The sequence below is a fragment of the Monodon monoceros genome, unplaced genomic scaffold (assembly GCF_005190385.1).
Source record: "Monodon monoceros isolate NGI ecotype Baffin Bay Population unplaced genomic scaffold, NGI_Narwhal_1 Super_Scaffold_21, whole genome shotgun sequence".
NCBI classification, from domain to species: Eukaryota; Metazoa; Chordata; class Mammalia; order Artiodactyla; family Monodontidae; genus Monodon; species Monodon monoceros.
Window position 1 is genome coordinate 32,706,781 of NW_021703778.1, and position 26,193 is coordinate 32,732,973.

Sequence of the window (26,193 nt, forward strand, 5' to 3'; positions counted from 1 at the left end):
TCAGCCCAAATTTCATTTCCAAAGCAGATACCACCCATAAACAGAAATAATTTCTAACTTACAGGATATCAGATCTTAAACTCGTAAGTGACTGACACACAGAACAGCAGAGATGGAAACAAATCGGCCGAAATTAAAATATTTAAATCATAAAAGGTTTCAGTCCTTTAACCATCAAAAGCTACAAACTGTCAGACATAAAATTTCAGGTTGAGTAAGTGAAGCCATGATGAAAGGGTATAATATTCTTGGAGAACTTTGTACACAAAGCAAACACCAATAAATCATTTAATAATTGCTGAATCTCCATATGCGTGCCAGACTGACCCAGGCCCATGACAGGACTTAATGAAAGTGTCCACTACAGATGAGTTTATTTTCCCCTCACACTCTGAGTTGGAGCATAGTGCCTCATAAATATTTAACTTAAACTATAAAACAGAAAGATCAACCTGGGACATTAATACCAGAAAGTTAAGCTGAAAATCATATGGTGATAGCCTCCGTTTTAATTAATGTTCTACTACACACACTGCTATTGATTTTTTAAAATGGTTTCATGTTCGGTATCTGACAGTTACACTGAAAACACTACAGCCCTTACTCACATTATTGTGCAATTTCCACTAATTTCTGACAAGGGAACATACACGTTTGGCTTTTCTCTGGCACAAAACCTTGATTATTTGGCTGTGGTCACATCAGGATTTAAGATGCTGAGGAGTCTTCGTAAAGCACTTCATCTACCTTCACGTCATTTTCATCCACGGGGACCTGAAGGCAAATCTGCTCTTTGAAAGCCAAGGCCAGGGTGTAGGGCCTCACATCCTGGGACTGCAGACAGCGCTTCAGGTAGGCATCGTAGTAGCCCTTGCCCCGCCCCAAACGGTTGCCGTGTTTGTCAAACCCAAGACCCGGCATGAAGATGAGATCAAGTCCCCCTGCGGAAACGAGGAATAAAGTTACGAAGGTTAATGGTGTCTGGAAAAGACTGATCGCTTCCAGATCTGGTTTTTGTTTTTTAATGACATCATTTTCTCTGATTTTTAAAGAAATACATGATCACTCTAGAAAAATCCTAACAGTAAAGAGCTGGACAAAGAAAGAAGTAAAAATTACTCAGCAACTAGTAAGTCTGTCATCCATCCCCTAGCCGTTCTTTCATGTATACCTGTACAAAAATGCCAGATTCCCAGGCCCCGTCCACACCTAGTTAAAGAGAATCTCCAGGGATAGGGCCTAAGAATTCCTTTTTCTCTAATTTTCTTTCTTTAAGCATACAGCTGACCCTACATACTGTCCCAGGACACTGACAACTGAAGGAGTGGGAGAGGGTCAGAAAGAAGCCAGAAAAGACGGAGCTATTCTCAAAGTCGATGAGCAGAAGGAGGGTTAGCTGTTAAGAGAACCAAGCTTACCCTCTTCATTTCCCCTCTTACTGGAGAGGGAAGGCCGGGTTGTCCTGCTTCCCTGGATTCATGTGAGAGCAACTTTCGACCCACTCAGGAACATTCCAAAGGTACAAGATGGGGACCCATAATTGGTCCTCTGGCTGGAACTCTCCCAGGGAACACAGGGACCAGAACTGGCCATGGCATCATCAGGGCAGAGCTGGCTGCTGGGGCTCAAGGTAGAAGGCAGGGTCTTGAAAGTTTTAAAAAGCTGACCACAGTGAAAGGTGTGATGAATGCTATAAAGGTCATGAGGATGTCCATGGATTTTGTGAGGTCCAGGGAATGGTCCTCCAGCCCCTGGCAGGGAGCATGACGCACCAGCACTACTCAAGAGGCACATCGCTTACGCGACGCAGCAGTCTGTCTGTAGCCTTCCTGTACTGAGCCTTGGCCTTTTGAGGGCTGTCCTGGGGGCTTCTGGGTGACCTACAGCTTAGCAAGGGCTAACCACTCATGCAGCATTGCTGGCAAGGACATACCAGGGTTGGAAGCCATGAATTCTCTGGAACAGGGTGTTCAGAGTAGAGGTATTCAGACTGCCAGCTAGGCTGGCCCCCACTGTAGCAGCTGTTACGACTCCCTGCAGAGCCGTGAGGTGAACTCAGCTTCTCTCCGGCTCCCAGCACACACCTGTAATCCCTTGCCTGCAAAAATCTGGCAGAGCACGCCTCAGATTACAGTCCTGACCTTCTCATGGAAACCTGCTCGCCTACTCCAATCCCAACTTGCTAAGAGGCCCTGGTCTCTGACTTTCAACTTTCCTCCCTGTCCCCTGCCCTGCTCATCTCTCTTGGGAATAATGGTGGCTTGTGCACTTGACTTTGCTTCCTCCAAGTCCTCCTGATGTTGCCAGAGCACTCTTGGGCTTAAAGTTCAGCTCCGTCATTATACCCAGAACACACACGCACACAGCTTTTCCTAGGTTTCTTGTGTCTTTACAGTGCGGCAAAGGTGCTTTGTAAAGTCCTCTGGGGGATACACAGATACATCCCTGCCCTTCAGGAGACGGAGTTCAGTTAACATAAAAAATGCACACGTGTAACATCCATTCCAACGTAAGGCAGCAGTGCCTGCCAATTGCCCAGAAAGCGTTAGGGACAAGAAGTCCTAGAGACTTCAGCAGAGGGACAGCGACATGGCTGGGTGGTCAGGGAAGGATCCATGGGCAACTTTGACTTGACCTAGGTTTTTAAGAATGTGCCAGAGTTGGATCTGAGTGTATTTCAGAAACCAAGCGAAGGGGCTTCCCCGGTGGCACAGTGGTTGAGAGTCCGCCTGCCAAATAGGGGACACGGGTTCGTGCCCCAGTCCGGGAAGATCCCACATGCCGCGGAGCGGCTGGGCCCGTGAACCATGGCCGCTGAGCCTGCGCGTCCGGAGCCTGTGCTCCGCAACGGGAGAGGCCACAACAGTGAGAGGCCTGCATACCGCAAAAAAAAAAAAAGAAACCAAGGGAAGAATGGCAGGAGCAGAGTGATGAGGAGGGAATAGGGCAGAAGGACCAGGCTGAGGAGTAGCAGAGGCATGTGGAGTTCATCAGGTAGGGGCAAAAAGATTTAGGAGTTAAAGGCAAAGAGACCCCTACAACCCAAAAACAAGTAACCCAATTAAAAAAACGGATGAAAGACTTGAATAGACATTTATGCAAAGAAGACCAAAAAATGACCAAAAGGTATATGAAAAGATGCTCAACATCATTAAATCATCAGAGAAATGCAAGTTAACACCTCCATGAGACATCACCTCACACCTGTTAAGACAGCTGTATTTTTAAAAAACAGAAAACAATAAATGTTGGCGAGGATGTGGAGAAATTGGAATATTTGTGCATTGTTGCTGGGAATATAATCACGTCTCTGAGTATTTACCCAAAAGAACTGAAGTCAGGGTATTGAAGAGATCCTTGTACTCCCATGTTCACTACAGCATTATTCACAATAGCCAAGAGTTGTTAATAACATAAATGTCCATCAACAGATAACTGGATAAACAAAATGTGGTACATACAATGCAATATTATTCAACCATGAAAAAAAGGAAAATCTGTCATACGCTACAACGTAGAAGTACCTTGAGGACATTAGGTGAAGCAAACTAAGCCAGTTGCAGAAGGACAAATACTGCATGATTCCACTTACAGAAGGTATCGAAAGGAGCCAAACTCATAGAAGCAGAAAGTAAAATGGTGGTTGCCAGGGGCTGGGGGAAGAAGTAAATGAAGAGTTAAATCTACTGTACAACATTAACAAGCCTGTACCATATATTTTAAAATCTGTTAAGAGGGTGGATCTCATGTTATGTGTTATTTACCATAATTTTTTTTTAAGGCAAAGGTAACAAAAGGACAGCCAGGAAAATTTCCATCAGAGTCAACACACGAGAAAAAGAAGGTAGAATTTCAGAGCATTCACCTGTGGGCAGCTGGCAGACGAGAATGAAGGAAGGAAACAGAAAGCTAAGAAAACAATGTTCTCAAATCCCTCGCGTTAGAATTAATGCTGCCCCCTCTATTCCTGCTCCTCTCTGTACTCCGATTATAGCTCTCCCGGAAGTCTACCTTGTACTACAGCTGTTTGTATATGTCTCTGGCTGCCCTACCAGATCGAAAATTTCCTTGAGGACCATAATTTTTTCTAAGTCATCCTCCATGCTTGAATTTTAATAGAATTCTAGGCCAACCTGAATGATGAGTGTATATATATATATATATATTTTTTTTTTAATGATTTTCTTTTATGTGGACCATTTTAAAGTCTTTATTGAATTTGTTACAATACTGCTTCTGTTTTATGTTTTTTTTGGTTTTTTGGCCATGAGGCATGTGGGATCTTAGCTCCCCAACCAGGGAGTAAGGTAAGGACAAGACAATGTCATTAGATTCAGCAACAAGGGAATCAAGCAGGGCAAGGATACTTTAAGTGGGGAGATGGGGACAGACGCTGAGCTGCAGAATCTTCACTGACCAAAAAAAAATGAGGAAAGAGGATTCTACAAAGGCCTTTATTTATTCTTGAGACTGAAAGTCTGTGCTAGGCACTGAGGATTCAGTTCACCTTCACAAAACATTCTTTTTAACTCTGGTCAAGGAGGCAGCAGCTGGGCCACAGACACCTCTTAGGATGCTCTGAATTCAGACTCCCCATCCTGGGTTCTGCAGAAGAATATAATCAGCTCAGCCAGTGGACTATCTTTGCCCTAATACTAAAGACAAGGCTGAAAACAGTCAGTGTGAGAGCCCAGCAGTTAAACAGAGCTTTCTAACCCTACTTTCAACATGTCCTGTGCAGAGCCTTCTATTTCTTTCTCCTTTCTCTTCTTTCTAAGTCGGGTGTCATGGCCATGTCTCCCACAAAGTCCTCCTCAGGAACTTCATGACTCAGGGCCTCCTTCTCCAGGCACCTCTCTGCACTATTGCCAGAGTCCTCAGCTCCACTTGTGATTCTGAAGGTGCCATTTCTCCCAGAAGTCCAACTACTCACCCCACCTCCAGGCACTGCCGGTCCCAATCCATCCTAAAACGTGGCCTTTATCATGACTCCCCATGCCCCAGAACTTTTAGTCACTAACGATCTCTTAAAGATAACATCAAACTGGGTATGCGGAGCCCACTACACTCTCACCCCAGTCACCTCTCCAACAGTACCTCCCGTTCAGTTATACTTGGGAGATCCTAGTTAAATGGATGGACTCGTTATCCCATAAGCCCACCCCCAACTTCCCGCTTTTGCTCTTGTGACGCTATTTTCCATGCCTGTAAGATCCTTCTAATCTTTTTATTAATTTGTCTAATCACAACAGTCCTAACAAACCTCAGTGAAACTTCCATCTAGTCCTCCCTGCCCATGCAGTTCAGTGTGACCAGCTCTTATCCTACACTGCGAGGTGCCCATGGTCCATTCAGTAGGACGAATCCTTTCCCCTACCTCTGGGAGCAGAATTGTTGTGCTTCCCCAGAGAGATGCTGAGCTCAGTTCTATTTACTATGAAGGGAAGAATGAAAGTAAAAGACAGAATGAGATGTCTTGTGACCATATTTATCTTAGTTCCCTGACTATATTCAAGAAGTTACCAATCCCAGGGCTTCCCTGGTGGCACAGTGGTTAAGAATCTGCCTGCCAGTGCAGGGGACACGGGTTCGAGCCCTGGTCCGGGAAGATCCCACATGCCGTGGAGCAACTAAGCCCGTACGCCACAACTACTGAGCCTGCGCTCTAGAGCCCGAGAGCCACAACTACTGAGCCCATGTGCTGCAACTACTGAAGCCCATGCACCTAGAGCTCATGCTCCGCAACAAGAGAACCCACCACAATGAGAAGACCGCGCACCACAAAAAAGAGTAGCCCCCACTCACCGCAACTAGAGAAAGCCTGCGTGTAGCAACGAAGACCCAGTGCACCAAAAAAATAAATAAAATAAGTAAATTTATTAAAAAATAATAAGTTACCAATCCCACTACTGGGCATATACCCTGAGAAAACCATAATTCAAAAAGATACGTGTACCACAATGTTCACTGCAGCACTATTTACAATAGCCAGGATGTGGAAGCAACCTAAATGTCCATCGACAGATGAATGGATAAGGAAGATGTGGCACATATATACAATGGAGTATTACTCAACCATAAAAAGAAATGAAACTGAGTTACTTGTAGTGAGGTAGATGGACCTGGAGTCTGTCATACAGAGTGAAGTAAGTCAGAAAGAGAAAAACAAATACCATACGCTAATGCATGTATATGGAATCTAAAAAAATGGTACTGATGAACCTAGTGGCAGGGCAAGAGTAAAGATGCAGACGTAGAGGACGGACTTGAGGACACAGGAGGGGAAGGGGAAGCTGGGACGAAGTGAGAGAATAGCGTTGACATATATACACGACCAAATGTAAAACAGATGTTAGTGGGAAGCTGCTGCATAGCACAGGGAGATCAGCTTGATGCTCTGGGACGACCTAGAGGGGTGGGATAGGGAGGGCAGGAGGGAGGTGCAAGAGGGAGGGGATATGGGGATATATGTATACATATAGCTGATTCACTTTGTTGTACAGCAGAAACTGACACAACACTGTAAAGCAATTATACTCCAATAAAGATGTTAAAAAAAAAAGAACAAATAGATTATATGAAGGCAGAGCAGGAGCAGTAATCTATAAAAATACTAATTGAGCTTAATGCAAAAATGCAAGAAGAGAGCACTTCAATTAAATATCCTTGCATGAAAAGAAAAAAAGAAGTTACCTGTTCAGACCATCCTACGCAGCATCTAACTCTCATCCAAAATCCAGCTTCTGGAAGAGGAGAAGAAAGCAGAGAAGCTAACACTTGTTAAGTCTACAATTTGTCAGACGCTATTCTATGCCCCAGGGATAGAAGGATGAATTAAATCAGCTGCTCAGTACATCTACCTGGTGAGGCAGGAGGGCAAGGGTTACTACTCTCCCCTGAAACTTCACAGGTGAAGAAACATACACAGTGCTCAGAGAGGTCAAATTGCTCCTTAAAGGCATTCAGCTTATAAGAAATGAAGCTGAGGGCCGGCTGCCCAGGTGGATCACGATTTGACAGCACACAGTGCTCCTACTGCCAAAAGTACAAGTGGCCTTAGGCAAAGGCACAGAGGAAACATGACCAGGGCAAGCGCCTCAGAGACAGTGGAGCAGAGGGGTGGCGCGTGCAGACTTGGAGACAGGCTACCTGGGTCTGAATCCCAGCACTACCACTTATTAGCTATGAAACATCAGTCAAAATTGCCTTCACCTAAAATGGATAAGCATACTATGCTGTAAAGAGTCTCTAAGCTATTAATACCAAATGTCAACTTAGTCACTTGCTGCATGCATACTCCTTAGGCCATGTGGAGACACGGGCGCTTCCGTTAAACAGGCTGCTCAAACATGAAGAAGCTGAAACCCGAAAATAAAATACAGAATCAATCATTCTTAATAGCTCTTATGGTAGAACTCTCAAAAATCAATACCATATGCTTTGAATTCATTAATGCCTGCCTCGGAAAGAACAGATTGAAGCACGACCCCCTTGAATCACTTGATAAATGGAAAATTTATAAATGGAATATTTCCTGCCATATCAATAAACAAAGGATGTCACAGTCACCAATGATTGCAGCCCTCCAGCGTGAGCTGGTGAGCCAGGGCTGAAAAGAATACAAGCCATCTAGCAGCCATCAGACTGCAGCCACTCCCTGCGGTGAGCCCTGAGGAAACTCAGGATGTGAAAATACAGGATACAGCCCCCAGATAGCTGAGGTGCACATCAAAGGAATGATTTCAGTGAGCCCAGACTCTTGCATCTTCCCATACACAAAAAAGCGCTAATTTTCTTAATTTGAGATATCTGGCTTTCTTTGTTTAACAATAATCTTTTGACATTCCCGACTACCTGCGCCTTTGTTGAAAAATTCCTATATATCCTGGCTCCTCCCTCACCCCCTCGGAGCAGTTTCTAAGAGCTATCTGAGATGCTGCCTCCTGGGCTGCAGTCCTCATTTTGCCCCAAATACAACCTAACTCGCAACTCTCACATTGTGCATTTTGTTTTAAGTCAACACACTCTTCATAGTAAAACAGTTGAGAGCATACAAGCTAGTAAACAAAACCATTTATGTGCTCATAGTCATAAAATATACTCAAGTTCTGATTATATATAAAAATTGGGTTTTCAAAAAATGTCTTTCCCTGCAAATCCATAATGCTCTTAAAGAGTATTCAATGAAACCACCTAACGCAGACAGCTATTTTAAAAAATCTCATTGTAAATGCAGCTCCACTCTTTTTGCTATGTTTGGTCACAATGTATTCTACCCACTTGGGAATCTCCATATAGAATCAAACACACTATAGTAAAAACCATCTATTAAAGACACGATTATCATATGATTGATATTTCTGTGTTGTTATTATAAGATCCTTTCTTTTAGCACAGGTCCTAACATTCATGTCAAAATACAGGGACTGTATTTGTCACAGAGCACTGGGACAAGCACCCAACACCATGTGAGGCATCTGTTCCCCTAGGATCCCCAGGTATGACAGGTCACTCCACTAACCAGCTAACGAGGGATTCAGAATGTAAGACAATCTCTGTGTGTCTTATATTTAAAATCTAAGTGTTTCCACGTTCAAGCTTGTAAACCCTGCAAACACTGACTATGTGTTTAAATGAAGGAAGTAGGAGATGACAGAAATTTAGATTCTTCTAGGTAAAGCTGAGAGCAAAGAAATAAGAAACATGAATAGTATTTGGTGACTTAGCGGCTGAGTATCTTACCAACAACATCCTCCTCCTCCTAACCCAGAGAGCCCTGAAAAATATCGAGGACAACAGGACAGAATTTGAGCTAAGATGGATTATAAAGACCGATCACCCTTTTACCTATAATAAATATTGGTAAACCCCTATAAGAATATCTCAGGAAGGATCCGAAAAAAAAACAGTAACAGTGGTTGGCTCTGGAGAAAGGAATCAGGGAACAGGACGACTTACTTGGGTGGGAAGGACACTTTACACTTTCACTCTATCCTTTGGACAGTTTGTATTTTTTACCATGTGCCTATATAACCAAATTCTGCTAAAACCTTCTAAAACATGAGCCTTCTAGTGTTTCAAGGACAAGAGCCTTGGAGGCTATATAGCACAGCAATTGAGTGTGCCGGCTTCTAGAGAGACTGCCTGGGTTTGAATCCCCTAACTACCACTTACTAGCTAAGAAACATTAATCAAGTTACTTACTCTCTCTTAATTCTCAGTTTCTTCTCCTTAAGACGGAAATGATACTACTAGCTACTTTGATAGAGTGACTAAATAAATAAATAAAGGCAGGTATGTAAAAGCTCTAGTAAATGTTCAATAAGTGTTAGCTGTTATTATACTTAGGGTATGAATAATACTTATTCTCTTTCTGTGAACTCTGAAAGTTAGCTCTTGTTGAATAATCAAAACAGTCCCAGCACTAATACTCCAACAGTTACAGTACATAGCCCAAACCACCTGTAATGGTGGGTAGACTATTGCCAACTGTGTGCAGGCCAGAGATATCCACAGGTGAGTGCCCGAGCCCTGAGCAAAGCAGGGGGCCACGTGGACTCTCTGAAACACGAAGTCTCTGAAATAGATGTCATGGAAAGGATCCCGCCTGTTACAAATGGCCTTTCCCTTTACAGAGATCCTTTGAAAAGAAGCTGTTGGGACTTCCCTGGTGGCGCAGTGGTTAGGAATCTGCCTGCCAATGCAGGGGACACGGGTTCCAGCCCTGGTCCGGGAAGATCCCACATGCTGCGGAGCAACTAAGCCTGTGTGCCACAACTACTGAGCCTGCGCTCTAGAGTCCATCTGCCACAACTACTGAGCCCACATGCTGCAACTACTGAAGCCCATGCGCCTAGAGCCCATGCTCCGCAACAAGAGAAGCCACCACAATGAGAAGCCCACGCTCCGCAACGAAGAGTAGTCGCCGCTCGCCTCAACCAGTGAAAGCCCTCACGCAGCAACAAAGACCCAATGCAGCCAAAAATAAATAAATTTATTTTTTTTAAAAAAGTTAGTTATGGGGCTTCCCTGGTGGCGCAGTGGTTGAGAGTCCGCCTGCCGATGCAGGGGACACGGGTTCGTGCCCCGGTCCGCAAGGATCCCACATGCCGCGGAGCGGCCAGGCCCGTGAGCCATGGCCGCTGAGCCTGCGCGTCCGGAGCCTGTGCTCTGCAACGGGAGAGGCCACAACAGTGACAGGCCCGTGTACCGCAAAAAAAAAAAAAAAAAAAGTTAGTTATTTCCTTAAGTGCTTTTTATTCTATCATAAGGCTAGCAAGATATATAGGAAATAACTCTAAAATTATGTCAATAGGAAATGATAATTTGATACACATTATTTTCTAAATCATCACCATCACCATAAACAACTACAACTGTCTCCTATATGAGAGAGCAAGTTAGACGCTAAAGACCAAAAAAGTGAAAATGAAGGTCCCAATACTTTACTATAGGGGCTGGAAAACTATGACCTATGGGCCAAATCTGGCCTGCTGCCTACTTTTGTAAATAAAGTTTCAACGGAACACAGCCATGCTCTACTTTCACACTAAAAAAGCAGAGCTGAATGGTTGCAACAGACATTGTTTGGCACATAAAGCCCCAAATATTTACTATCTGGCCCTTTACAGAAAAAGTTTGCAAAGCCCTTATTTGGAGCATCTACCATAGGTTAAAAAAGAAAAGAAAACAAAACAAAACTATATTTCAGCTTATCCTATCTTCACAGATATCGACCAAATAAATCTTACTGGAAAAAAAGAATTAAACTGTCTTTATTGCAGATATGCAAAAATGCTTTGCAGGAAATAGATCAACAGCAGCAGTAGCTTTAACCAAATGGCATTTTCTAAATGTTTACTTTGGCTCTGAGTGTGGGATACTTTCACCGTTGTTCATAATCAGATGGACCTTAAAAAGTTCAACAAAACTCAGAGGAAATTATAGAACTTCCTACGATTTTTCACTAACCTCAGGCAACCTCTGGTTGTCTGATTTTTCTCATCTGTAAAATGGATAGATGGAAACCTTCAATTTCCCAGATCTCTTTAGATTCAAAGCTTAGTGATTCTGAGAATTTTAAGGACAATTCCCTGTATATCTGTGTGACACAATCAATAAATAAATTAAGCCAGTCACAAAAAAGCAAATGCTAAATGATTCCACTTATATGAGGTAACTAAAATAGTCAAATTCACAGAAACAGAAAGTAGAACGGCAGGTGGGAGGGGGAAAGGGGGATTGTTTAATGGACACAATTTCAGTTTTGCAAGATGAAAAGGTTCTGGAGATCTGTTTTACAACAATGTGAATATACTTAACACCACTGAACTTATACACTTAAAGATGGTTAAGAGGAAAACAAAGGAAAGATCAGCGGCTTCAGAGAGCCAGGCTGAGTCTTCAGGAAAATCAGAACTCCACTGGCAGGTGGGGAAATCACGGAGAACAAGTAGGCAGTATCTTCAAGATTACAGACAGGGGAGAAAGCAAATAGATCTTTTCTGCCACTTAAAAAAACTCGACATAGAATATTCCTAGTTAAGCGGTTTCGTTCCTTATAAAATTTATTACAAAACTGCCCACTCTTCCTACACACTACTAACGATATGTCAGAAGGGACTCCTGAGAGGGCCCTTGTCAGCCAGATCTCTGGGCTGCAAACGAGACCCAGGACTCTGGACACCACAGTTCTACCCCTCCCTAGCCATAGAAAATTGGATTTCCTTCGAAGCTTTTAAAAATCTTTAGAAAGGGTAAAACAAATACATTCCTTTGTAGTCAAGAAACTGTTCTGTATTTTGATAGTTGTAGTGGTTACACAAATCTATACATGTGACAAAACTGCATAGAAATATGCACACACATACATATAAATGAGTAGATGTTGAAACCTTAATAAGGTTGGTAGATGGTACAAAGTCAATGTCCCATTTTTGACCTTGTACTACACTTGTGTAAGAGATTATTATCAAGGGAAAATGGGTGAAGGCTACTTAGGACCTCTCTGTACTATTTTTTTCAACTTATTATTTCAAAACAATAAGCCTTTAGGAAAGCATCACATACTGTGACTTCCACCTCAGAAAGTCTAAAACCATGATACAACCACTATGGAGAACAGTATGGAGGTTCCTTAAAAAACTAAAAATAGAACTACCATATGATCCAGAGATCCCACTCCTGGGCATGTATCTGGAGAAAACCATAATCCGAAGAGATAAATGCACCCAATGCTCACTGCAGCACTATTTACAGTAGCCAAGACATGGAAGCAACCTAAGTGTCCATTGACAGATGAATGCATAAAGAAGATGTGGTACTTATATACAATGGAATATTGCTCAGCCATGAAAAAGAATGAAATAATGCCATCTGCAGCAACATGGATGGACCTAGAGATTATCATGCTAAGTGAAGTAAGTCAGAGAGAGAAAGACAAATAGCATATGATTATCTCTCATATGTGATATCTAATTTTTTTAAATGATACAAATGAATTTATTTACAAAACAGAAACAGACTTACAGATATCAAAAACACACTTATGGTTACCACAGGGGAAACGTTGGAGGGGAAGGGATAAATCAGAAGCTTGGAATGAACACACACACTACTATATCTGACAGATAATCAACAAAGACCTACTGTATGGCACAGGAAACTCTACTCAATATTCTGCGATACCCTATATGAGAAAAGAATCTAAAAAAGAATGAATATATGTATACGTATAACTGAATCACTTTGCTGTACACCTGAAACTAACACAACATTGTAAATCAACTATACTCCAATAAAATTAAAAAAAAAAAAGTCTAAAGCCAAACCAGCCCAAATCTACCCTCAATCTTACCTTCGTTTCATTGACCTTAAACTCTAAACATAATCACCTTTTCACCAGGTGTCCTGATAGATTCACTTTCTAGCCTTCACAGGCTTGTCCCTTGTTTTGAGTCTCTGTACTTTGTGGAAGTCCCACCCCATCTTTAAGACTCAGCCCATGGGTACTTCCTTCACCTTCACACCAATCCACACGGGCTCTCACTCCTCCAAAACCCAGTGAGCGCTGATGTCAGAGGGGTAGGTCCTTAGCGTATGTACCCTGGAAGCTTCCACCTCTGTGATGAAGGTTAAACGGCCCGTATTTTTCCTATAAGCAGAAATTGATAGGGAAGAGTCAGCTGATTAAAGGAAGCCTATTTCTCTGAAACTGTTCCTCTGCCTACTTCATAACTTTGTCTAAAGCTGCCCTTAAGTGTTACCCTGGTTTCTTTACCCTGAATTCTCATAAGACAGAATAAAAAAAAATTTTTCTATTACTTGCTGTATTTACTGGAAAAGATTATAGATTCTTGGATAATATTTTCTGACACAGGGGGTACTGAATGATTTATATCATTTCTCTTAAACATAACCAAATAGGCTGTGCAGAGAGTGGGCAGGGAGTTATTCCACTGGCCGTATACAAGTTCTGATGTTATATCCACAGTATGAAGAACAGGACATTCTATCAAAGGTCACTTTCACATCCAATAATTCTACACTCAGGTAACAAAAGCCAACTGTTTTCTGTTCATTTCACCCAATTGTTATTATAATCTAAGAATCTAACAGCTTGTTCATAAAAATGTGTTAATATTTACCTACCCAAACAAATGGAAGAGCATCTGCTTCCCTTTCTCCCAAATACAGCTTCTATACTGGACTCTACACATTTTCTTCTCTGTGGTTTTGGTGACTATCTTTTACCAGTCTTTCAGAGAGAGGGTGTTTCAGAAACAGGAACACCTGAGTTTCAGCCTCACTCTGTGTGACTGTGTGACCTTGGACAGGTCATTTCCCATCTACTACACCTGTTCTTTCTTCTGCAAAATCAAAGGACAGACTTAGATGATCTCCAAAATCTCTTCCAGTTCAAATAATCCCCAGTATGCTAATTAAATGACTAAAGAATATATAAATGTGGGAGACTGGAGACAAAACCTCCACCTCAGACTAATAAATTTATAAAACACTGACATCTGCTGGAAACTGGTGAAACTACTCAGTCCATCCAAAACATAGCAGCCTTTAAAAACCTAGTCTTAGATAACTCACTTTGAAAACATGTTATCAAAGATGCAAGTTTCTTATGAAATTAAGTTTTCTAAAATTTCATTTTATAGAACTTAAAATTTTGAAGGAAATAACTTTAAAATTACTTCAGAGACTTCTGGAACCAGAAGTCTGGTTCAAATAGAACCATTTGGAAATTTGAGCCTATGTTCCTAAGCCTTCCTATATGACAAAAATAACCAACTTGAAAATATAATGGAGGAGGAGCTTCAAGATGGCGGAACAGTAAGACGTGGAGATCACCTTCCTCCCCACAAATACATCAGAAATACATCTACATGTGGAACAACCCCTGCAGAACACCTACTGAGTGCTGGCAGAAGAACTCAGACTTCCCAAAAGGTCTTTTTAAAAAGTTTCATCATGGGGGGCCCTGAACCAAGATGGCGGAGTAGAAGGACGTGCTCTCCCTCCCTCTTGCAAGAACACCAGAATCACAACTAGCTGCTGGACAATCACTGACAGGAAAACACTGGAACTCACCAAATAAGACACCCCACATCCAAAGACAAAGGAGAAGCCACAGTGAGACGGTAGGAGGGGCACAATCACAGTAAAATCAAAGCCCATAACTGCTGGGTGGGTGACTCACAGACTGGAGAACACTTATACCGCAGAAGTCCACCCACTGGAGTGAAGGTTCTGAGCCCCACGTCAGGCTTCCCAACCTGGGGGTCCGGCAATGGGAGGAGGAACTCCCAGAGAAACAGACTTTGAAGTCTAGTGGGATTTGATTGCAGGACTTCGACAGGACTAGGGGAAACAGAGACTCCACTCTTCAAGGGCACACACAAAGTAGTCTGTGCACACTGGGACCCAGAGGCAGGAGCAGTGACCCCATAAGAGACTGAACCAGACCTACCTGCTAGTGTTGGAGGATCTCCTGCAGAGGCGGGGGGTGGCTGTGGCTCACCGTGGGGACAAGGACACTGGCAGCAGAAGTTCTGGGAAGTACTCCTTGGCGTGAGCCGTCCCAGAGTCCACCATTAGCCCCACCAAAGAGCCCGCATAGGCTCCAGCGTTGGGTTGCCTCAGGCCAAACAACCAACAGGGATGGAAGCCAGCCCCACCCATCAGCAGTCAAGCAGATTGAAGTTTTACTGAGCTCCGCCCACCAGAGCAACAGTCAGCTCTACCGACCACCAGTCCCTCCCATCAGGGAACTTGCACAAGCCTCTTAGATAGCCTCATCCACCAGAGGGCAGAGAGCAGAAGCAAGAAGAACTACAATCCTGCAGCCTGTGGAACAAAAACCACATTCACAGAAAGATAGACAAAATAAAAAGGCAGAGGGCTATGTACCAGATGAAGGAACAAGATAAAACCCCAGAAAAACAGCTAAATGAAGTGGAGATAGGCAACCTTCCAGAAAAAGAATTCAGAAAATTCATAGTGAAGATGGTCCAGGACCTCGGAAAAAGAATGGAGGCAAAGATCGAGAAGATACAAGAAATGTTTAACAAAGACCTAGAAGAATTAAAGAACAAACAAAGAGAGATGAACAATAAAATAACTGAAATGAAAACTACACGAGAAGGAATCAATAGCAGAATAACTGAGGCAGGAGAACAGATAAGTGACCAGGAAGACAGAATGGTGGAATTCATTGCTGCAGAACAGAATAAAGAAAAAAGAATGAAAAGAAATGAAGACAGCCTAAGAGACCTCTGGTACAACATTAAACGCAACAACATTCACATTATAGGGGTCCCAGAAGGAGAAGAGAGACAGAAAGGACCAGAGGAAATATTTGAAGAGATTATAGTAGAAAACTTTCCTAACATGGGAAAGGAAATAGCCACGCAAGTCCAGAAAATGCAGAGAATCCCATACAGGATAAACCCAAGGAGAAACACACCAAGACACATAGTAATCAAATCGGCAAAAATTAAAGACAAAGAAAAATTATTGAAAGCAGCAAGGGAAAAACGACAAATAACATACAAGCGAACTCCCATAAGGTTAACAGCTGATTTCTCAGCAGAAACTCTACAAGCCAGAAGGGAGTGGCATGATATACTTAAAGTGATGAAAGAGAAGAACCTACAACCAAGATTACTCTACCTGGCAAGGATCTCATTCAGATTCGATGGAGAAATCAAAAGCTTTACAGACAAGCAAAAGCGAAGAGAATTCAGCACCACCAAACCTGCTCTACAATGAATGCTAAAGGAACTCCTCTAAGTGGGAAGCACAAGAGAAGAAAAGGACCTACAAAAACAAACCCAAAACAATTAAGAAAATGGTCATAGGAACATACATATCGATAATTGCCTTAAACGTGAATGGATTAAAGGCTCCAACCAAAAGACATAGGCTTGCTGAATGGATACAAAAACAAGACCCATATATATGCTGTCTACAAGAGACCCACTTCAGACCTAGGGACACATACACACTGAAAGTGAGGGGATGGAAAAAAATATTCCATGCAAATGGAAATCAAAAGAAAGCTGGAATAGCAATACTCATATCAGGTAAAATAGACTTTAAAATAAAGACTGTCACAAGAGTCAAGGAAGGACACTACAAAATGATCAAGGGATCAATCCAAGAAAAAGAAATAACAATTATAAATATATATGCACCCAACATAGGAGCACCTCAATACATAAGGCAACTGCTAACAGCTATAAAAGACAAAATCAATAGTAACACAATAATAGTGGGGGACTTTAACACCTCACTTACACCAATGGACAGATCATCCAAAATGAAAATTAATAAGGAAACACAAGCTTTAAATGACACAATAGACCAGATAGATGTAATTGATATTTACAGGACATTCCATCCAAGAACAGCAGATTACACTTTCTTCTCAAGTGCGCATGGAACATTCTCCAGGATAGATCACATCTTGGGTGACAAGTCAAGCCTGAGTAAATTTAAGAAAATTGAAACCATATCAGGCATCTTTTCTGACCCCAATGCTATGAAATTAGAAATCAATTACAGGGAAAAAAAAAAAACGTAAAAAACACAAATACATGGAAGATAAACAATACGTTACTAAATAACCAAGAGATCACTGAAGAAATCAAAGAGGAAATCAAAAAATACCTACAGACAAATGACAATGAAAACACGATGATCCAAAACCTATGGGATGCAGCAAAAGCAGTTCTAAGAGGGAAGTTTATAGCTATACAAGCCTACCTCAAGAAACAAGAAAAATCTCTAATCAACAATCTAACCTTACACCTAAAGGAACTAGAGAAAGAAGAACAAACAAATCCCAAAGTTAGTAGAAGGAAAGAAATCATAAAGATCAGAGCAGAAATAAATGAAATAGAAACAAAGAAAACAAGAGCAAAGATAAATAAAACTAAAAGCTGGTTCTTTGAGAAGATAAACAAAATTGATAAACCATTAGCCAGACTCATCAAGAAAAAGAGGGAGAGGACGCAAATCAATAAAATTAGAAATGAAAAAGGAGAAGTTACAACAGACACCGCAGAAATACAAAGCATCCCAAGAGACTACTACAAGCAACTCTATGCCAATAAAATGGACAAATTCTTAGAAAGGTATAACCTTCCAAGACTGAACCAGGAAGAAACAGAAAATATGAACAGACCAGTCACAAGTAATAAAATTGAAACTGTGATTAAAAATCTTCCAGCAAACGAAAGTCCAGGACCAGATGGCTTCACAGGTGAATTCTATCATACATTTAGAGAAGAGCTAAAACCATCCTTCTCAAACTGTTCCAAAAAATTGCAGAGGAAGAAACACTCCCAAACTCATTCTATGAGGCCACCATCACCCTGATACCAAAACCAGACAAAGATACTACAAAAAAAGAAAATTACAGACCAATATCACTGATAAATATAGATGCAAAAATCCTCAACAAAATACTAGCAAACAGAATCCAACAACACATTAAAAGGATCATACACCATGATCAAGTGGGATTTATCCCAGGGATGCAAGGATTCTTCAATATACGCAAATCAATGTGATACACCATATTAACAAATTGAAGAATAAAAACCATATGATCATCTCAATAGATGCAGAAAAAGCTTTCGACAAAATTCAACACCCATTTATGATAAAAACTCTCCAGAAAGTGGGCATAGAAGGAACCTACCTCAACATAATAAAGGCCATATACGACAAACCCAAAGCAAACATCATTCTCAATGGTGAAAAGCCGAAAGCATTTCCTCTAAGATCAGAAACAAGACAAGGATGTCCACTCTCACCACTATTATTCAACATAGTTTTGGAAGTCCTAGCCACGGCAATCAGGGAAGAAAAAGAAATAAAAGGAATACAAATTGGAAAAGAATAAGTAAAACTGTCACTGTTTGCAGAGGACATGATACTATACATAGAGAATCCTAAAGATGCCACCAGAAAACTACTAGAGCTAATCAATGAATTTGGTAAAGTTGCAGGATACAAAATTAATGCAGAGAAATCTCTTGCATTCCTATACACTAATGATGAAAAATATGAAAGAGAAATTAAGGAAACACTTCCATTTACCATTGCAACAAAAAGAATAAAATAACCTAGGAATAAACCCACCTAGGGAGAAAAAAGACCTGTATGCAGAAAACTATAAGACACTGATGAAAGAAATTAAAGATGATACCAACAGATGGAGAGATATACCATGCTCTTGGATTGGAAGAATCAACATTGTGAAAATGACTGTACTGACCAAAGCAATCTACAGATTCAATGCAATCCCTATCAAATTACCAATGGCATTTTTTACAGAACTAGAACAAAAAATCTTAAAATTTATTGGAGACAAAAAATACCCTGAATAGCCAAAGCAGTCTTTAGGGAAAAAAACGGAGCTGGAGGAATCAGACTCCCTGACTTCAGACTATACTACAAAGCTACAGTAATCAAGACAATATGGTACTGGCACAAAAACAGAAACATAGATCAATGGAACAAGATAGAAAGCCCAGAGATAAACCCACGTACCTCTGGTCAACTAATCTATGACAAAGGAGGCTAGGATATACAATGGAGAAAAGACAGTCTCTTCGATACGTGGTGCTGGGAAAACTGGACAGCTACATGTAAAAGAATGAAATCAGAACACTCCCTAACACCATACACAAAAATAAACTCAAAAATGGATTAAAGACCTAAATGTAAGACCAGACACTCTAAAACTCTTAGAGGAAAACATAGGAAGAACACTCTTTGACATAAATCACAGCAAGATCTTTTTTCATCCACCTCCTAGAGTAATGGAAATAAAAACAAAAATAAACAAAAGGGACCTAGTGAAACTTCAGAGCTTTTGCACAGCAAAGGAAACCATAAACAAGACGAAAAGACAACCCTCAGAATGGGAGAAAATATTTGCAAACGAATCAACGGACAAAAGATTAAGCTCCAAAATATATAAACAGCTCATGCAGCTCAATATTAAAAAAAAAACAACCCAATCCAAAAATGGGCAGAAGATCTATATAGACATTTCTCCAAAGAAAACATACAGATGGCCAAGAAGCACATGAAAAGCTGATCAACATCACTAATTATTAGAGAACTGCAAATCAAAACTACAATGAGGTATCACCTCACACCACTTAGAATGGGCTTCATCAGAAAATCTATAAACAACAAATGCTGGAGAGCGTGTGGAGAAAAGGGAACCCTCTTGCACTTCTGGTGGGAATGTAAATTGATACAGGCACTATGGAGAACAGTATGGAGGTTCCTTAAAAAACTAAAAATAGAATTACCATATGACCCAGCAATCCCACTCCTGGGCATATACCCAGAGAAAACTATAATTCAAAAAGACACATGCACCCCAATGTTCACTGCAGCACTATTTACAATAGCCAGGGCATGGAAGCAACCTAAATGCCCACTGACAGATGAATGGATAAAGAAGATATGGTACATATACACAATGGAATATTACGCAGCCATAGAAAGGAATGAAATTGGGTCATTTGTAAAGACGTGGATGGATCTAGAGACTGCCTTACAGAGTGAAGTAAGTCAGAAAGAGAAAAGCAAATATCGTATATTAACGCATATATGTGGAACCTAGAAAAATAGTACAGATGAACTGGTTTGCAGGGCAGAAATTGAGACACAGATGTAGAGAACAAACATATGGACACCAACGGGGGAAAGTGGCAGGGGGGTGGTGGTGGTGGTGTGATGAATTGCGTGATTGGTATTGACATGTATACACTGATGTGTATACAACTGATGACTAATAAGAACCTGCTGTATGAAAAAATAAATAAAATAAAATTCAAAAATTAAAAAAAATACGGCTTCCCTGGTGGCGCAGTGGTTGAGAGTCCACCTGCCAATGCAGGGGACACGGGTTCATGCCCTGGTCTGGGAAGATCCCACATGCCGCAGAGCGGCTGGGTCCGTGAGCCATGGCCGCTGAGCCTGCGCGTCCAGAGCCTGCGGGAGAGGCCACACCAGTGAGAGGCCCGCGCACCGCAAAAAAAAAAAAAAAAAAAATTTAAAAAAATATATAATGGAAAAAAATTCCATTCACAACACCAAATATTAATTGATTAGGAATACACTTATGAAGAAATGTGCAGAAACAACATGATTAAAAGCAAAAACATCTATAAAGGAGCAAAGAAAAAGTCTTGGTTAGGGAAGCATGCCATATTCCAGGAGAAGGCTAATGTAAAGAAATCCATTTTCTCCAAACTAATCTAAAAATCTGACACAATTCCAACCAAGGTCTCTAGAGGATCTGAGGGGAGAAACTGACAAAGTAATTTTAAAGTTAATCTCAAAAATGAATGTTAAGAATAGTCAGCTAAGTTTTTTAAAAATAAGAATAATTAGGACCTATTCTACCAGGTATTAAAATACATTAAACAACCTTTATACAGCTATGTTAATCAAAACACCATAGCACTAGTGCCAGAATAAGCAAACAGATCACTGGAAAAGAACTAAAATGTCCAAAAACAGACCCAAACATATACAAGAATTTATACATGAAAATGGTGCCATTTCATACCAGCAAGAAAGGGGTATATCATTCACTAAATGGTGTTAGGACACCTGGCTATTTTTTAAATAAAAAGTTAGGTTCCTTCTCTATACATTAACGCACATTCAAAAAGGATTAAGACTTTAATATTAAAAAACATGAAATAGGATAAAATGAAAATTTACAGATTCTCAAGAATAAAGATTCCCTAAAAAGAAGCCAAAGGTAAAGATAGTAAACTTAGATATTTAGATAGTAAATTTAGATAGTAAATATTAGATTTCACTAATAAAATTTTAAAATATCTGTATCCCCCCCAAAATAAAAACATATACAAAATTTAAAAGAAAATAATAAAATGGATAAAAATATTTGCAGCATACATTACAGACTAATGATTAAAATTAATATATAAATAATTGTTACCAACCAGAAAGAAAATGATGAATACAAAAAAAAAAAAAAGATAAATTCTCCAAAAGAAATGGGGCCAAAAAAGCACTTTATAAAAGACTAATTAGGAAGGGTTAAAGAACATATAGAGAAAAGAGAACTTTTGTACACTGTTAGTGGGAATGTAAATTGGTACAGCCACTAGGGAAAACAGTATGGAGGTTTCTCGAAAAACTAAAAATAGAGCTACCATACGATCCAGCTCCACTCCTGGGTATAGATCCAGAAAAAATGAAAATACTAATTCGAAAAGATACTTGCACACCAATATTCATAGCAGCACATTTACAATAGCCAAGATATGGAAGCAACCCAAGTGCCCATCAACAGATGAATGGATAAAGAAGATGTGGGGTGTGTGTGTGTGTGTGTGTGTGTGTGTGTATTTATATATATATATATATATATAATGGAATATTACTCAGCCATAAAAAGGAATGAAATTCTGCCATTTGCAGCAACGTGGATGGACCTAGAGAACATTATGCTTAGTGAAATAAGTCAGAGAAAGACAAATATTATATGATGTCACTCATACATGGGATCCAAAAGATAATACAAATGAATGTATGTGCAAAACAGAAACAGATTCCAGATATAGAGAACAAACTTGTAGTTACCAAAGGGGAATGGAAAGGGGGGAGGGGCAAATTAGGGGTATGGGATTAAGACATACCAACCACTATGTATAAAATAGATAAGCAACAGAATATTTTATATAACACAGGGGATTATAGACATTATCTTGTAATAACTTTCCATAGAGTATAATCTGTAAAAATACTGATTCACAATGCTGTATACCTGAAACTAATATAATATTGTAAATCAACTATACTTCAATAAAAAAACATACAAAAGCTTATTATATATTTTGACATTTTCCATAATGAACACATATTAACCACTGTTAATTTTCTGAAGGAGGAAATTAAAATAAAATTGAGGATTACTTTTTTGATTAATTCTTCAAAACAAAACCAGAAACATTGATAAATCAAAACTAAGATATTTCTAAGGTTGAAAAAACTCAAGCAGTAGGGCTCATAAGATGACCCAAATGAATTTCTTCAGAGACTGTTAACCAACTTTTTCAATCTATTTATACATTGAGTATACTTTCAATATACTAGTCAGGTTTCCTGTGGCAATGCACTTTTTTGAGAAACTTATTAAAAAGGATATATTTCCTCCCAATAAAACCTCATAACAAACTACCATTCACACTTAAAGACTCGGCTCCGATAGTACTTCTCTTCCCAAACACTTCCGGGCAAAGAGAACCCTGTCCTGGGTCCCCAGAGCACTCTGGGCGCATACCACCCCCAGTGATCCTTACAATCAGGACTGAAATCGCTATTTCATGTAAAAGAGTAGTGATCCTCCTCATCATCAAGCACTAACTATGTACTAGGCATTGTACTAAAAGCTTTATACAAATTTTATTTCGTCTTCATAACAATGCAGTGAAACGGATACCCATTTTCAAATGAAGGAACAGAGACTTAGAAAGAAGAGGGGGTTTACTCATGTCCATTTGGCTAGCACACAACAGGACCAGTAAACAAACCCAGCTCCATCTGAGACCAAAACCCCACTCTTTTTTTTTTTTTTTTTTTTTTTTTGGCTCTGTTGGGTCTTTGTTGCTGCACACGGGCTTTCTCTAGTTGTGGCGAGCAGGGGCTACTCTTTGTTGCGGTGGGCAGGCTTCTCACTGTGGTGGCTTCTCTTGTTGCAGAGCACGGGCCCTAGAGCACACGGGCTTCAGTAGTTGAGTCACATGGGCCCTAGAGAACTTGGGCTTCAGTAGTTGTGGCTCTCGGGCTCTAGAGCGCAGGCTCAGTAGTTGTGGCGCACGAGCTTAGTTGCTCCGCGACATGTGGGATCTTCCCGGACCAGGGCTCGAACCCGTGTCCCCTGCATTGGCAGGCGGATTCCTAACCACTGCACCACCAGGAAAGTCCTGATCCCTCTATCATTTTATCCTTCCCTTTCTACAGCAAAAGCAGAGGTACCAAAAAAAAACTACCTTTAACTGTAGTCTCTTAATTCTAGCCCATAATTCATACCCATTTCCATATACTTAAGGATTGCTGTTTTCTCCTTTCAACTAACCCTTCCCAAATTTATATTTACAGTTTCTCTCCACTTTTACAATTATCCTAGTCTAAGGAATAATTTCAAAATCATGTGACCTAGAAACCTCATCTAGAATGAGGAATTAATATTAGTCTGGCCCTATTTGTCATAGCCTCATCTTCTAGCTACCAGGCTCCTGTCTGTAATCTCAGGATTCACCCCATAACCATACTCTGATGACTCCTGAATCAGTATCTCCTGTTTCCTAACCTCCAGATCTATACATCCAACTAGCTATCTCCCAGAAACTCCCTGAGGCCCCAGAGAAACCTCAACTGGGATTCATTCTCTGCTACCTGAACCCCACCAAACCTGCTCTCCCTCCTGCATTCCCTCTGCCTCAGTTAATAGCCTCACACGCAGATGGCAAAGCCAGACTGTCCCTCAATGTCCTCAGACGGTCAGTCACCAAGGCCAGCAGGCTCTACATCCCGCCTGTACCTGCATGTACCCCTCCTCTTCAATCAGGTGGTCATCATTTCTCATCCATTCTATTCCATCAGATTCCATCTGATGCCTCATTCCTTTGGCCTTCATCTCCCCAGCCTGTCCTCCTTACAGCTGGCAGAGCAATCTTTCCGAAACACAGAACTGGTCATGTCACTCCCCTGACTGAAGTCCTTCAACAACTCCCCAGCACCGACAGAATAAAGTTCAAACCCTTAGGTATGACATACAACACCCTCTGTGATGTGGACCTGCCAGGCTCCTCCAGCCTCGGGTCAGCCCACGACCACCAACCGAGTCACAACCCACCTCGGGCTGAGCATGGTACAGGCTGCTGGGGGCCCACCTAAACATCCATTCTCCCCTTCCTCCTTAGTGGCAGAACTAGGACTTTATTCAGGAGGCCATGAATCCCACTGTAAGACTGTATTTCTCAGCTTCCTTGGCAGCCACATACGGCCTCGTGCCCAAGCTCTAACAAATGGGGTTGATGACACAAGGGGTGCTCTTTTTCCCACACCACCCTCTTTTTCCTCCTGGTGCCTGGAATGCAGAGTTGACAGCAAAAGCTTGAGATGCCATGCTGGACCATGTGGCAGATGAAACAAGACTTGTCCCTGATGACTGTGGGGCTTCCACGGCAGCCACAGACTTCTAACACTACTCCCAGACTTCTTTTCCAAGTAACCCACTGTCACTTTAGGGTTTTCTGCCATATACAGCCAAACCTAATTCTAACTGATAGGTTCAACATGCCCTCCTCTTATTCTCAGCCATGCACACAATGGCAGCAAGGAAGGGCACTGTGCTGTGTCACAAAGAGGGTGCCTTTGGGGAAAGCAGCCCTGGCAGGAACTCCTGGCTCTGCCTCTTAACTGCAGCGTGTCTATAAATAATGGCCTTTCTGAGACTCATTTTCCTCATCTGTGAAACTGACAATATTGTGGTCATGATGAATAATGAGGTTCCATATATAAAAGCAGTTAGCATAATGCTTAGTATGTACGAAGACACTCAAAGGGTAGCTACTCATAATTTACCAGTATCTCTGCTTCTGAACAAGTTCCTTGCGAGACTGCTGCCTCACCTTCTGTGCCCACTACGATTAAATCTCCAGAATCTGAGCTCTCAGAGTCCTTTACACACCTCATGGTGTTTCCTCCTGTAGAGTCTAAGATACTTGACTCTTATAAGCAGGCCTCGGGCTATGCCAACTTAGTACTCTCATTCCTGGCACAAAGCCTGGCACATAGAAGGCGCAGAAAATATGTGCTGCATAAATGATTGAGCAAATAAAACATTTTAGAAAGAAAAAGAAAAGGGCAAAGTTATATAATTGATCACTGGGCTCCATTTGTGATTTTTACTTGCCTAATTCTGACTTCTTTTGGACATTCAGAGAATGTCTTTATGGCTGGCACTTACAGTTTCTTAGAGCTAAAAAAAAAACACAAAAAAATTTTGTTCAGTCCACGCAGATTTCCAAATATTGTGATATGGTTTTTGTTTGCTTCAAGGGAGGGGTTCATAAAAAAAAATCCTGCAGCAACTTTTATGGATAAATCCAAAATGTTATCAGTAATATAACTGCCACAGTTCACAAAGAAAAATCTTGATTTGCAAAAGATACACAATTTCTACTACAAGGAGACAAAGTAGAAACGGATCTGAACTTGTCAAATTATCATTATTAAGAAATAAGTCTTAAAATTCAAGATAAGGACCTCAGCACACCTATCTGACTTTCTATTCTTCCAGTGAAATGAACAAAGGAAAATAAACTTGGGAGAAAATATCTATTAGTATTAGAAACCAGGAAATGATGCCATGTCTATGTCAGAAACTTTGAGGTATTTTTACAAGGTAAAATTTAGGAAAAAAAGAAGATGATAATGAATCACCTATTAAAGAAAAGCCTGCCTTGGGAACAGCTGGAAGAAACCACAGCAGAACCTCAGTCAAGTCACAGGCCAGGAAGAGCAGGTATGTTATGTAATGGTAGATCTCTGGGCAGCAAGCATCCAGGAAGCAAACTTTGACCCTTCTAGGGCCTTGGACACCCAGTGCAA

General features: G+C 41.0%; 1 protein-coding gene across 1 annotated transcript in view; it reads right to left on the reverse strand.

Annotated features, from left to right (window-relative positions):
- Nucleotides 1-548: 548 nt before the first annotated feature.
- The window catches only part of MTHFS (methenyltetrahydrofolate synthetase), a 50,963-nt gene continuing 25,318 nt past the window's right edge, over nt 549-26,193 (reverse strand). The window contains exon 3 of the mRNA XM_029237830.1: nt 549-941. Within this exon, the coding sequence (XP_029093663.1) occupies nt 709-941 (233 nt within the window). The 3' untranslated portion in view covers nt 549-708. The remainder of the gene's footprint in view (nt 942-26,193) is intronic.